Genomic DNA, 12,529 nt, shown 5'->3' on the forward strand with positions numbered 1-12,529 from the left:
TTGGGAATCTGGATAACATTAGATGGAATAAAGTTAGTGAGTGGCCCAGGATTGCCTGAAATTGTGTTTGTCAGAGTGGCCAGGGAAAGTTAAGCAAAGAAGAAAACCAAATGAAAAACAGAATCACATTATTATGGCTGAGACAAGATTCCATGCAGAACTCTCTGTAGAGCTGGGTTGGGTCATAACTTATGCCAGAGCTCTAGGTGGGGTTGACACCATCTCATGCCAAGCTCTCAGTTCTGGGCTAACGTCATCTCTGGTCCACTCTATGGAGTGGAAACTTTGGAGGAATGGCCAGTGTGTTCCACAGTGTCGGAAGAGGGAAATTGTGAACATTACTTTCTAAATTGTGGAGGAACTAACCACTGTAAATGTGCCTTGAACTATGGTGTTTAATTTGACCAGTCAGATCAATGACTTTCCCCTTGAATGAAATGCTGCTACGTATATGAGCAGAAAAACAAAACTGGTATAAGGAATAGATAGCTAGTGGGAAGCAGCCGCATAGCCCAGGAAGATCAGCTCTGTGCTTTGTGACCACGTAGAGGAGTGAGATAGGGAGGGTGGGAGGGAGGGAGATGCAAGAGGGAAGAGATATGGGGACATATGTATATGTATAACTGATTTACTTTGTTAGAAAGCGGAAACTAACACACCATTGTAAAGCAATTATACTCCAATAAACATGTTTAAAAAAAAACTAGTGTAAGGAGCTGGAGAGACTGGGAGTCTTATTTTCTCAGCAATTAACTTTTCCAAGACCATGACCTTCCCTTTGTGTCTCCTAGACCTTGGGGATGATCGCAACCCCTTGGGTTGGGTGATGGCAACCCCATCTTCACTAGAACCTCTATAGTGAACTTTGATTTTTCCCACTCCGTCTATCCATTGCATGTATGCAGTCAGACATTTGATCTTGGACTTTTACTGACAAAATATCCTTGAATATAACCATTTCTTTTCACTCCCACTGCTACTGCTTTTGTCACTGCCTTAACTAGGGCTTTATCTTTAAGTTCTTTATATAAATATATAAATATCTATATATAAATAAAATATACAAATAAATAAAATGTAATATTAATTCTGATGATTTTAAAGTCTTTTCTTGATAAAGACTTTTCCTGATAAATATACACAATATCTTATATAAATATTTTTGTATTATCTGTTCTTTTCTTAGAATTTTAGTCATATGATCCTATCTCTTGGTATGTCTAGAACTTTTTGATTGAATGCTGACTATTTTATTTGGCTTTTAAAATTTTTCTCAGTGTAAATGTTGTTTTGCTTCAAAATATTTTACTCTACCTGGAAGTAGCAAATCTTCAAATTACAATTTTTTAAATGCTTTCAAATATCAATACTATAGGTGTCACAAAATCTAGAAAAATGACATTTGAAAATTAACTACTGCCAGATGTGTCTCTATAAATCTTTTTCCCCACTCTTGTAGCTATATATTCTTTAACTGCCTCCTCATATGACAGTTTATGTGTTTTAGAAATAAAATTTTAAGAAATAAACTTTGTAGTTTATAGACATAGATTTCTTTTCACATGGTTGATTAGAGTTTGCTTTTAGTTATTAATAGTTTAGAAAAGTTTATTTCAGTGTCACAATTTATTATTGATAATGTCGCATTAATGTTCATTGTTAACTTTGAGAAAACCTCTATGGATTACTTCCTCATAAATATTTACTATTATAAATGCATTACTGATTTCAGTACTGCTATAAGTTTGTGCATTACAGGAATTCTGATAAAATACTCATTCACACCATTCCATTACACACATTATTGATGGGGTATATTCTTTTCTTTCTTTCTTTATTTATTTTTGACTGTGTTGTGTCTTCGTTGCTGTGCGCAGGCTTTCTCTAGTTGCAGCGACTGGGGGATACTCTTTGTTGCGGTGTGCAGGCTTCTTATTGCGGTGGCTTCTCTTGTTGCAAAGCACAGGCTCTAGGCACACAAGCTTCAGTAGTTGTGGCTCGCAGGCTCAGTAGTTGTGGCTCACGGGCTCTAGAGTGAAGGCTCCATAGTCGTGGCACACGGTCTTAGTTGCTCCGCGGCATGTGGGATCTTCCCGGACCAGGGCTTGACCCCGTGTCCCCTGCATTGGCAGGTGGCTTCCTAACCACTGTGCCATCAGGGAAGCCCCTGGAGTATATTGGGGGTTTTTTTGTTTTTTTTTTTTTGCGGTATGCTGGCCTCTCACTGTTGTGGCCTCTCCCCGTTGTGGGGCACAGGCTCTGGACATGCAGTCTCAGTGGCCATGGCTCACGGGCCTAGCCGCTACGCGGCATTTGGGATCTTCCCAGACTGGGGCACAAACCCGTGTCCCCTGCATCGGCAGGCAGACTCTCAACCACTGCACCACCAGGGAAGCCCTGGAGTATATTCTTGACAGAAGGAAATTTCCGTTTTGACTAAGCATTGAAGAAAACTGAATCTTTGACTTATCTTTCACATGCCTGATGATTGAAATAATTTTCCACAGAGTAACTTCTGGTTTTATACTTTTCAGTTCTTTTTTTCTTCTTCAAACGCACATGCTTTGAGAGCTGTGAAGTGCAAGATATGGCTATATTGTAAGGTGGTTTTTGTCCTTACGCTTCTGTGTCTTGTGCTAGTTAAGTCAGTAGAGTAGTCAGTAAGAGTACTGGAAGTTATTCCTGTAATGGGATATTATATAGTCAATTACATATGGTGGTGTCTGAAAATCACATAATAGCCTCACTTAAAACATCTCCTTAGCCAGATTTCAAAAAAGCCTGTTACCAATCTAATATGATCCAACATAGCAGAATATGATAGAGGGAAAATTGACAAAGAAATAGACGCTGGACTTACCTGATGGAAATTAAAATATCTCACTTTTGACAATTTTGCAAAAACCTATAATGACATGAACTAATTTCTAGGGTTCTTCATAGGACCTAAAAAGGAACCCATAGAGTTGTGGAACGAACAACAATAGAAGCTACTGTGATAAGAAGCCCGGGCACCGCAACAAAGAGTAGCCCCCGCTCGCCGCAACTACAGAAAGCCTGCACGCAGCACTGAAGACCCAACGCAGCCAAAATAAAAATAAATAAATAAAAATAAATAAATTTATCTTTTAAAAAGTAATACTCAGGTTTGAGGCATGAGAAATTTGATGAGGAGCAATTAGCTAATGTTTGCAGAACTTTTAAAATATCAAACTCGGTCTCTAAGATTTTAGCATTCTATACAACATCAGTTACTTATTAGTGGTTTGGGAAGGCCAATTTAAAATTTTCTCATCTTACTGTATTGAAATTCACAGCCCTAATGTTTTCCACGTTGACTATATGAATGATGAAGAAAAGTCAATCATGTATTTCATTTCCAACTGGACAGAAAACAATATTTTAAAAAGGCCTACTGACTTTTGATTTCTTCTAAGGCAAATGGATAGGTATTTTTTATTCCCTGATTAGGAGAAAAATGGTGGAAGAGGGCAGGGTTAAGAATTAAGATTTCAAGAGCATGAGAGGTAGATGGCCAACCATAGTTCCTAAGGTTCGGTGCCTGTAACTGTTGCCACCGCTTAAGCGTGCCAAAACAGTGGTACGGCTGCTGCGCTCGTGTTTGCTACCACTAGAAACATTCTTGCCAGTAGTGGCGGCAGCGGGACTCAATTACCCCCTTTTTTCACTCTCTCCAGAAGCTCCAGATGGCGTCTTCCGTGGGCAACGTGGCCAACAGCACAGAACCAACGAAACGTATGCTTTCCTTCCAAGGGTTAGCTGAGCTGGCACATCGAGAATATCAGGCAGGAGATTCTGAGACAGCTGAGAGACACTGCATGCAGCTCTGGAGACAAGAGCCAGGCAATACTGATGTACTTTTATTACTTTCATCTATACACTTCCAGCGTCGAAGGCTGGACAGATCTGCGCACTTTAGTACTCTGGCAATTAAACAGAACCCTCTTCTGGCAGAAGCCTATTCGAATTTGGGGAATGTGTACAAGGAAAGAGGACAGTTGCAGGAAGCAATTGAGCATTACCGGCATGCGTTGCGTCTCAAACCAGATTTCATCGATGGTTATATTAACCTGGCAGCCGCTTTGGTAGCAGCAGGCGACATGGAAGGGGCAGTACAAGCTTATGTCTCTGCTCTTCAGTACAATCCTTCTTTGTACTGTGTTCGCAGTGACCTGGGGAACCTGCTCAAAGCCCTGGGTGGCTTAGAAGAAGCCAAGGCATGTTATTTGAAAGCAATTGAGATGCAACCGAACTTTGCAGTAGCTTGGAGTAATCTTGGCTGTGTTTTCAATGCACAAGGGGAGATTTGGCTTGCAATTCATCACTTTGAAAAGGCTGTCACCCTTGACCCCAATTTTCTGGATGCTTATATCAATTTAGGAAATGTCTTCAATGAGGCACGGATTTTTGACAGAGCTGTGGCAGCTTACCTTCGTGCCCTAAGCTTGAGTCCAAATCATGCAGTGGTACATGGCAACCTGGCTTGTGTATACTATGAGCAAGGCCTGATGGATCTGGCAATAGACACCTACAGGCGAGCTATTGAATTGCAACCACATTTCCCTGATGCTTACTGCAACCTAGCCAACGCTCTCAAAGAGAAGGGCAGTGTTGCTGAAGCAGAAGATTGTTATCATACAGCTCTCCGGCTGTGTCCCACCCATGCAGACTCTCTGAATAACCTAGCCAATATCAAAGGAGAACAGGGAAACAGTGAAGAGGCAGTTCGCTTGTATCGTAAAGCATTAGAGCTCTGCCCAGACTTTGCTGATGCCCATTCAAATTTAGCCAGTGTATTGAAGCAGCAGGGAAAACTGCACGAAGCTCTGATGCATTATAAGGAGGCTATTCGAATCAGTCCTACCTTTGCTGATGCGTACTGTAATATGGGAAACACTCTATGGGAGATGCAGGATGTTCAGGGAGCCTTGCAGTGTTATACTCGTGCCATTCAGATCAACCCTGCATTTGCGGATGCCCACAGCAATCTGGCTTCCATTCACCAGGATTCAGGGAATATTCCAGAAGCAATTGCTTCTTATCGCACTGTTCTGAAGCTTCAACCTGCTTTTCCTGATGCTTATTGTAATTTGGCTCATTGCCTGCAGGTTGTCTGTGATTGGACAGACTATGATGAGCGAATGAAGAAGTTGGTCAGCATTGTGGCTGACCAGTTGGAGAAGAATAGGTTGCCTTCTGTGCAGCCTCATCATAGTATGCTCTATCCTCTTCCTCATGGCTTCAGGAAGGCTATTGCTGAGAGGCATGGGAACCTCTGCTTGGCTAATATAAGTGTCCTTCATAAACCACCGTATGAACATCCAAAAGACTTGAAGCTCAGTGATGGTCGACTGCGTGTAGGATACGTGAGTTCTGACTTTGGGAATCATCCTACTTCTCACCTTATGCAGTCTATTCCAGGCATGCACAATCCTGATAAATTTGAGATATTCTGTTATGCCCTGAGCCCACATGATGGCACAAACTTCCGAGCGAAGGTGATGGCAGAAGCCAATCATTTCACTGATCTTTCTCAGATTCCATGCAATGGGAAAGCAGCTGATCGCATCCATCAAGATGGTATACACATCCTTGTAAATATGAATGGTTATACCAGGGGTGCTCGAAATGAACTCTTTGCTCTCAGGCCAGCTCCTATTCAGGCAATGTGGCTGGGGTACCCTGGGACTAGTGGCGCCCTTTTCATGGATTATATCATCACTGATCAGGAAACGTCACCTGCTGAAGTTGCTGAGCAGTATTCTGAGAAACTGGCTTATATGCCCCATACGTTCTTTATTGGTGATCATGCTAATATGTTCCCTCACCTGAAGAAAAAAGCCGTCATCGATTTTAAGTCCAATGGGCACCTTTATGACAATCGGATTGTGCTGAATGGCATCGACCTCCAAGCATTTCTTGATAGTCTATCAGATGTGCAAATAGTCAAGATGAAATGTCCTGATGGAGAAGACAACGCAGACAGCAGTAATACAGCTCTTAATATGCCTGTCATTCCTATGAATACTGTTGCAGAAGCAGTTATTGAAATGATTAACAGAGGACAAATTCAGATTACAATTAATGGATTCAGTATTAGCAGTGGACTGGCAACTACCCTGATCAACAATAAGGCTGCCACTGGAGAGGAGGTTCCCCGTACCATTATTGTAACCACATGTTCTCAGTACGGGTTACCGGAAGATGCCATTGTCTACTGTAACTTTAATCAGTTATACAAAATTGACCCATCTACTTTGCAGATGTGGGCAAATATTCTGAAGCGTGTTCCCAATAGTGTACTGTGGCTGTTGCGTTTTCCAGCAGCAGGAGAAGCTAATATTCAACAGTACACACAAAATATGGCCTTCCCCCGAACCGTATCATTTTTTCCCCTGTTGCTCCTAAAGAGGAACATGTTCGGAGAGGCCAGCTGGCTGATGTCTGCTTGGACACTCCACTCTGTAATGGCCACACCACAGGGATGGATGTCCTTTGGGCAGGGACCCCCATGGTGACTATGCCAGGAGAGACTCTTGCTTCCCGAGTTGCAGGTTCCCAGCTCACTTGTTTAGGCTGTCTTGAGCTGATTGCTAAAAATAGGCAAGAATATGAAGAGATAGCTGTGAAACTGGGAACTGATCTTGAATACCTGAAGAAAATTCGTGGCAAAGTCTGGAAGCAGAGAACATCTAGCCCTCTGTTCAACACCAAACAATACACAATGGAACTAGAGCGGCTCTATCTACAGATGTGGGGGCATTATGCAGCTGGCAACAAACCTGATCACATGATTAAGCCTGTTGAAGTCACTGAGTCGGCCTAAATAATGGCTGTGTGCCCAGGAGAATTACCCCTGTAGCTGAGCCTCAACCTTCTGGGGGAAAGGGAACTACTTTTTCAATATCATGGTGCAGATGGGTGACAGACGATAAGAAATAGCACAGCCAGACTTGCTTCCTGCATGATCACGATAGGGAGAGACCCAAGAGATGCGAAACTGCTGTTCCACAAGGAGTCTCCATCGAATTTTGCAGCAGCCAGGTGTCTGGAAGGTCTGGAAGGTAAGTCTGGAAGGTAAGTCTGGAAGGTCTGATCTCCCTTGGTCTTCCAGGGGATGGATGGTTAGTGTGGAAGGGAGATAGAGGTTGCCCAGCCATTTTGTGATTATCATGGATTGATTGAGTCTTCTGAATTAATTTTTTTCTTTATATTTTGGGTATTGGAGCTTTTAAAAATGTTTGGTTTCAGGTATTTTTATTCATGTGAAGTGTATATGATTCTCTTGAGATAAGGTTTTAAGCTAAAATATTCCTTGTTTTAGTTTCTGAACTCTACAGATAAATGGGGACTTTGCTGGTGTAGTCTTTTTATAGGTTTTATAAACCACTTGAGCCTCTATCAGTCACTTTAGTGTCTGACATAACGTTTGGGACTCTCAGTGCTTTGTTGGTTTGTAGATGATGGTCTCAATTCTTTTTCTGGTCCGTTTCCTTCTTCCCTTCCCCCCACTTTAAAAATTCTCCTGTAACTTGGCTAACAAAATACCAAGTGTGATTCAAAACCTCCCAGAGTGTTTCTCTTCAACACATCATCTGGTGCCAAATGAAGATTCTTAGGAGTGCTTATTAATTATGAAGGGCACAGTTGTGGTACTGTCACTGATGATAATAATAATGGATTTTTGGCCTAGAGTTTTGACCTATTTCACCAGTGTTTTACCATTGACTGCCCGTCTATGCTGCTTCCAAAAGTGATAGTGTGTGATAAGATTTTTACTTTCACTTCTAAAGTTTGTTTTTTTTAGGTGAGTCCTGTTCTTCCTTTTTCTTTCAGCAGAAATGAAATCCCAGGTAAGTATAAGTATTCAAATATTTGATCAGTAAGTCACAGTTATCTCCAGTACATTAAATAACTTTCATCAAAAAACATGTTATAGGTAAAAAGCTCTGAAGGACCAGCTATGTATTCATATACATATGTTTCAGGCCTTCTAGGGTATTATATATAATAACTTGTCTTCTGGTCGTGGTCTTGAAGTCTTTATGGATTCAGCCTCAGTAGTAGTGAACTGCACTGCTACTTGGTTTGGAGTACAAATTAGACTTTAGCCCTCCTGGAGGTTGAGTTTTGGGTATTGAAAACCATAGGAATGAAATTATTGTATTTCAACAAAGGATCGAGGGCTTGAGGCTTAAACAAGCCAACATATGTGTGGGAAGCAGTCAGCCTTGAGAGCAGGCTACGGACATGCCAGGCATGCCGCCGCTGCTCGAAGGGACTGTCCCTACTTGTTCCCCTCCTTGTTCCATTCCACGGGAGATAAATCACCAGGGCCCAGAAATCAGAAGGAATGTGAAATGAGACAAGCCAATCTGTCTCCACCCTGCACGTGCAGGTTATTTTGGATGATTCTGGGTTTATGGGTTTTCTCCCAGGGAAGTTAACCTTGAGCCGAGACAGTTATTAGATAATGTAAACCACTGTCTGGCAACCTTCCCTTTTCTAGTCTATATAATCTGCAACTGTAGCATAATAAAACTTGCCTTGCAACCATCAGTTGTCTTGGTCCTTCTGACCCCATTCGTCGGTGCTACTTCAGTTCCTTACCCCGTCCCTTCTGACCCTGGGCGGTGAAATCCTCTTTCTGAGGCTGGTCCGCGGCAAGTGGCGCCCGAACAGGGACCTGAAGCGTGAAGCCACTTAAAAGAAAAAGAAAGTGCAGGTAAGAGAACCCTTATGCAAAATATGTGTGGACACGAGTAAAAGTGAAACTAATAGAGGCATAAGGCAACAGTCAGAAGTAAAATAAGATGGGGCAAAAGGGCTCAAAGGAGCGTGAATTATTTGCTCTGGTTTTACTTTTGATGCTTAAAGCTCGGGGTAATAAAGTTTCTACCTCACGGTTGACTGAATTTTTGCAGCATATCCATGATGTATCTCCCTGGTTTCCTGATGGCGGCTCTGTGACATAGAAATCTGGCAGAAAGTTGGAGAAGATTTAAAAAATTATTATGAGTCTTGAGGGCCTACTCATACTGCCGTTGTTACATTTAGTTTGTGGAATCTGATAAAAATATGTTTAGGTTCTTCTCATGATAGTGTTGATTTGAATGTAAAGTCAGAAAAACATAAGCCTCTGACAGAAGAAAAGACTGTATTATCAGCTACTGTGTGGCCACTTCCTAAACCGAAAGAGCTAATCAATTTAAATATTTCAGATGAAGAGGAACATTTTGACTTAACAGATGAGGCTTTTAAACATAAAAGAGAGAAATATCCTGAGGATGATTTTCTAATGGCTATAATAGATAAGTCAGTGCAAAAGCTGCAAATTAGTAAGGACTGTCTTCCTCAAAATTCTCCATCTGTAAAAATGCTCAGTCCCTTGCAACGTGCTGTACAAGCAGCAATAAAACGAGGAGAAGATCCTATTTTCTGTTGTCCTGTCACGGAAAGACCTGATCCTAATAATCCTCAACAGGCTATTAGGGAGCATCAGGCTCTTCCCTTTAAAGTTTTGAAAGATTTAAAATCGGCTTGTGCTCAATGTGGGCCCACTGCTCCTTTTACTACTGCTATGGTTGACACTATTACAGGAGAAGCTCTTCCCCCTGCTGATTGGCAGTCTATTGCACGAGCTTGTTTAAATGGTGGAGATTATTTAATATGGAAGTTTGATTTTTATGAACGGGCTGCTGAACAAGCAGAAAAGAATGCTACCCATGATATTCCAGTTGATTATCATATGCTGATTGGGGAAGGACAATATATTTCTTTACAAGATCGATTAACTTATCCCTTTGTTGCTTATCCTCAAATAAATCATTTGGCATTACAAGCCTGGAGGAAATTATCTTCTACACACAAAACTGAGGATCTTTCAAAAGTTACGCAGGGGGCCTCCCTGGTGGCGCAGTGGTTGAGAGTCCGCCTGCCGATGCAGGGGATACGGGTTCGTGCCCCGGTCTGGGAGGATCCCATATGCCGCGGAGCGGCTGGGCCCGTGAGCCATGGCCGCTGGGCCTGCGCATCCGGAGCCTGTGCTCCGCAACGGGGGAGGCCACAACAGTGAGAGGCCCGCATACCGCAAAAAGAAAAAAAAAAAAAATTTAGGCAGGGACCTGATGAACCATATGCTGATTTTGTAGATAGATTGTTACAGCCGGTGGGGAGACTCATTGTGGATGGACTCACTGGTACAATTGTAGTTAAGCAACTTGCTTTTGAAAACGCTAATAATGCATGTCAGGCTGCGATTCGACCTTGGAGAAAACGGGGAACATTGGAGGATTATATTCGCCTTTGTGCAGACATTGGGCCTGCTTATATACAGGGTGCTGCTATGGCTGCAGCGTTAACTAAAGTGGGGTTTAAAAACAATCCAAAGAGAACAAAGACTAGTTTTAAATGCGGAAAGGCAGGTCATTTTGCTGGAGAATGTGGATCTTTTCATTGTAACCCTGCTCCTTCCTTCCCTACTCAAAAACCTCCAGATGGTCCGAAAATCCCTGGTTTATGCCCTAAATGCAGTAGGGGAAAACGTTGGGCACGAGATTGTCGCTCAGTGGCCCACAAGGATGGAACACCACTGTCGGGAAACTCCTCCCGGGGCCTTCCCCGGCCCCAACAGATAATAGGGGCAATGTCTGTGTATCCTCCTCAAACTATCAATCAGACATTAACCAAAAACAAAAACATACAATATCTTTGCTCTCCAGAGAAACAGCAGGAAGCGCAGGACTGGACCACAGTACCTCTGCCCGATATGTATTAACTCCGGAAATGGGTCCTCAGGCCTTCTCTACGGGCATCTATGGACCTTTACCCAAGGGTTTGATGGGACTATTATTGGGAAGAAGTAGTGTCACCATGAAGGCTTTAACTATTATGCCAGGAGTCATAGATTGTGACTACGAAGGAGGAATAAAAATCATGGCACAAACTATTAAAAATATAATAATGATTTCTCCTGGGGATAAAATTGCACAATTGCTACTTTTGCCCTTTGTACCTCATGGACAAATTTTACAACATCAAAAGAGAGACACAAAGGCTTTTGGATCATCTAATGCTGCCTACTGGATTCAGAAGATAGGGAAAGAACGTCCAGAAAGGAAATGAACCATTAATGGAAAGGTTTTTTCACGTTTGTTAGACACTGGAGCTGATGTCTCTGTTATGACACAGATTCACTGGCATAAACATTGGCCCGTTAGTCCTACTATTACAGAACTTCAAGGAATAGGACAGAGTTCTTCTCCTATGCAAAGTAGTCAGTTATTATTATGGCAAGATAGTGAGGGCCATTCAGGATACTTCCAGCCTTATGTTTTGCCTAGGCTGCCCTTAAACCTCTGGGGCCGAGATATATTAAAAGAAATGGGAGTATTACTTTATAGTCCAAATTCTCAAGTCTCTAATATGATGTTGGATCAAGGATTTCTTCCCACAAAAGGGCTGGGAACAAATCAACAAGGAACTGTCTATCCTATTGATGTGAAAGTAAAAAATGATAGACAAGGTTTGGGTTTTTCTTAGGGGCCTTGGATTCTCCTCCACTCACTGCTGATCCAATTACTTGGCTGAGTGATGACCCTGTATGGGTGGACCAATGGCCCCTCACAAAGGAGAAATTAGAAGCTGCAGAACAATTAGTACTGGAACAATTAGGGCATTTAGAAATTTCCAATAGTCCTTGGAATACTCCTCTTTTTATTACCAAGAAAAAATCTGGAAAATATAGGTTATTACAGGATCTAAGAGCTGTTACTAAAACTATGCTAATAATGGGAGCTCTTCAAGCAGGCCTACCCTCTCCAACAGCCATACCACACAATTATCATCTTTTAGTTATAGATTTAAAAGATTGTTTTTTTCACTATTCCTTTGTTTCCTGAAGATAGAAAACATTTTGCTTTTAGCTTGCCTTCCTTAAACTTTAAGGAACCCATGAGGAGATTTCAATGGAAAGTATTGCCTCAGGGCATGGCAAATAGTCCTACATTATGCCAAAACTATGTGGCTCAGGCCTTAACTCCTGTGAGAAAAAGGTTTCCAACGTTATATCTCATACATTATATGGATGATATACTTTTAGCCACTGATAATATTTCTTTATTAGAGACTGCTTTTCAATTTTTACAACAATCCTTACAATCATTTGGCTTGGTCATTGCCTCAGAAAAAATTCAAAGACAATCTCCATTTTCCTATTTGGGAAAATATATTGATAACACTACCATTAGGCCTCAAAAACTGCAAATTCGAGTTGATAATTTAAAAACATTAAAGGATTTTCAAAAATTACTTGGAGATATTAATTGGCCAAGGCCTTCCTTAAAACTTACTACTGCTCAATTAGAGCCTTTGTTTGATATTCTTAAAGGTGACTCAGATCCTTCTACTTCACGCTCTATGACTCCAGAAGCACTTCAAGCTTTACAAATAGTTAATAGAGCTATCAGCTCTGCACAATTAACTCGAATACATACTCACCTGCCTATTT

General features: G+C 41.7%; 1 protein-coding gene across 1 annotated transcript; it reads left to right on the forward strand.

Annotated features, from left to right (window-relative positions):
* Positions 1–3,656: 3,656 nt before the first annotated feature.
* On the forward strand, positions 3,657–6,847 carry LOC309797450 (UDP-N-acetylglucosamine--peptide N-acetylglucosaminyltransferase 110 kDa subunit-like; the record flags this gene model as incomplete). The annotated part of the gene is given in 2 exon segments (XM_082645975.1): positions 3,657–6,381; positions 6,384–6,847. Coding segments are annotated over 2 exon segments (3,138 nt in total). The 5' UTR covers positions 3,657–3,707.
* Between the last annotated feature and the right edge of the window lie 5,682 nt (positions 6,848–12,529).

Source organism: Mesoplodon mirus, assembly GCF_964341445.2.
Source record: "Mesoplodon mirus genome assembly, contig: HAP1_SCAFFOLD_530, whole genome shotgun sequence".
Classification (NCBI taxonomy): Eukaryota; Metazoa; Chordata; class Mammalia; order Artiodactyla; family Ziphiidae; genus Mesoplodon; species Mesoplodon mirus.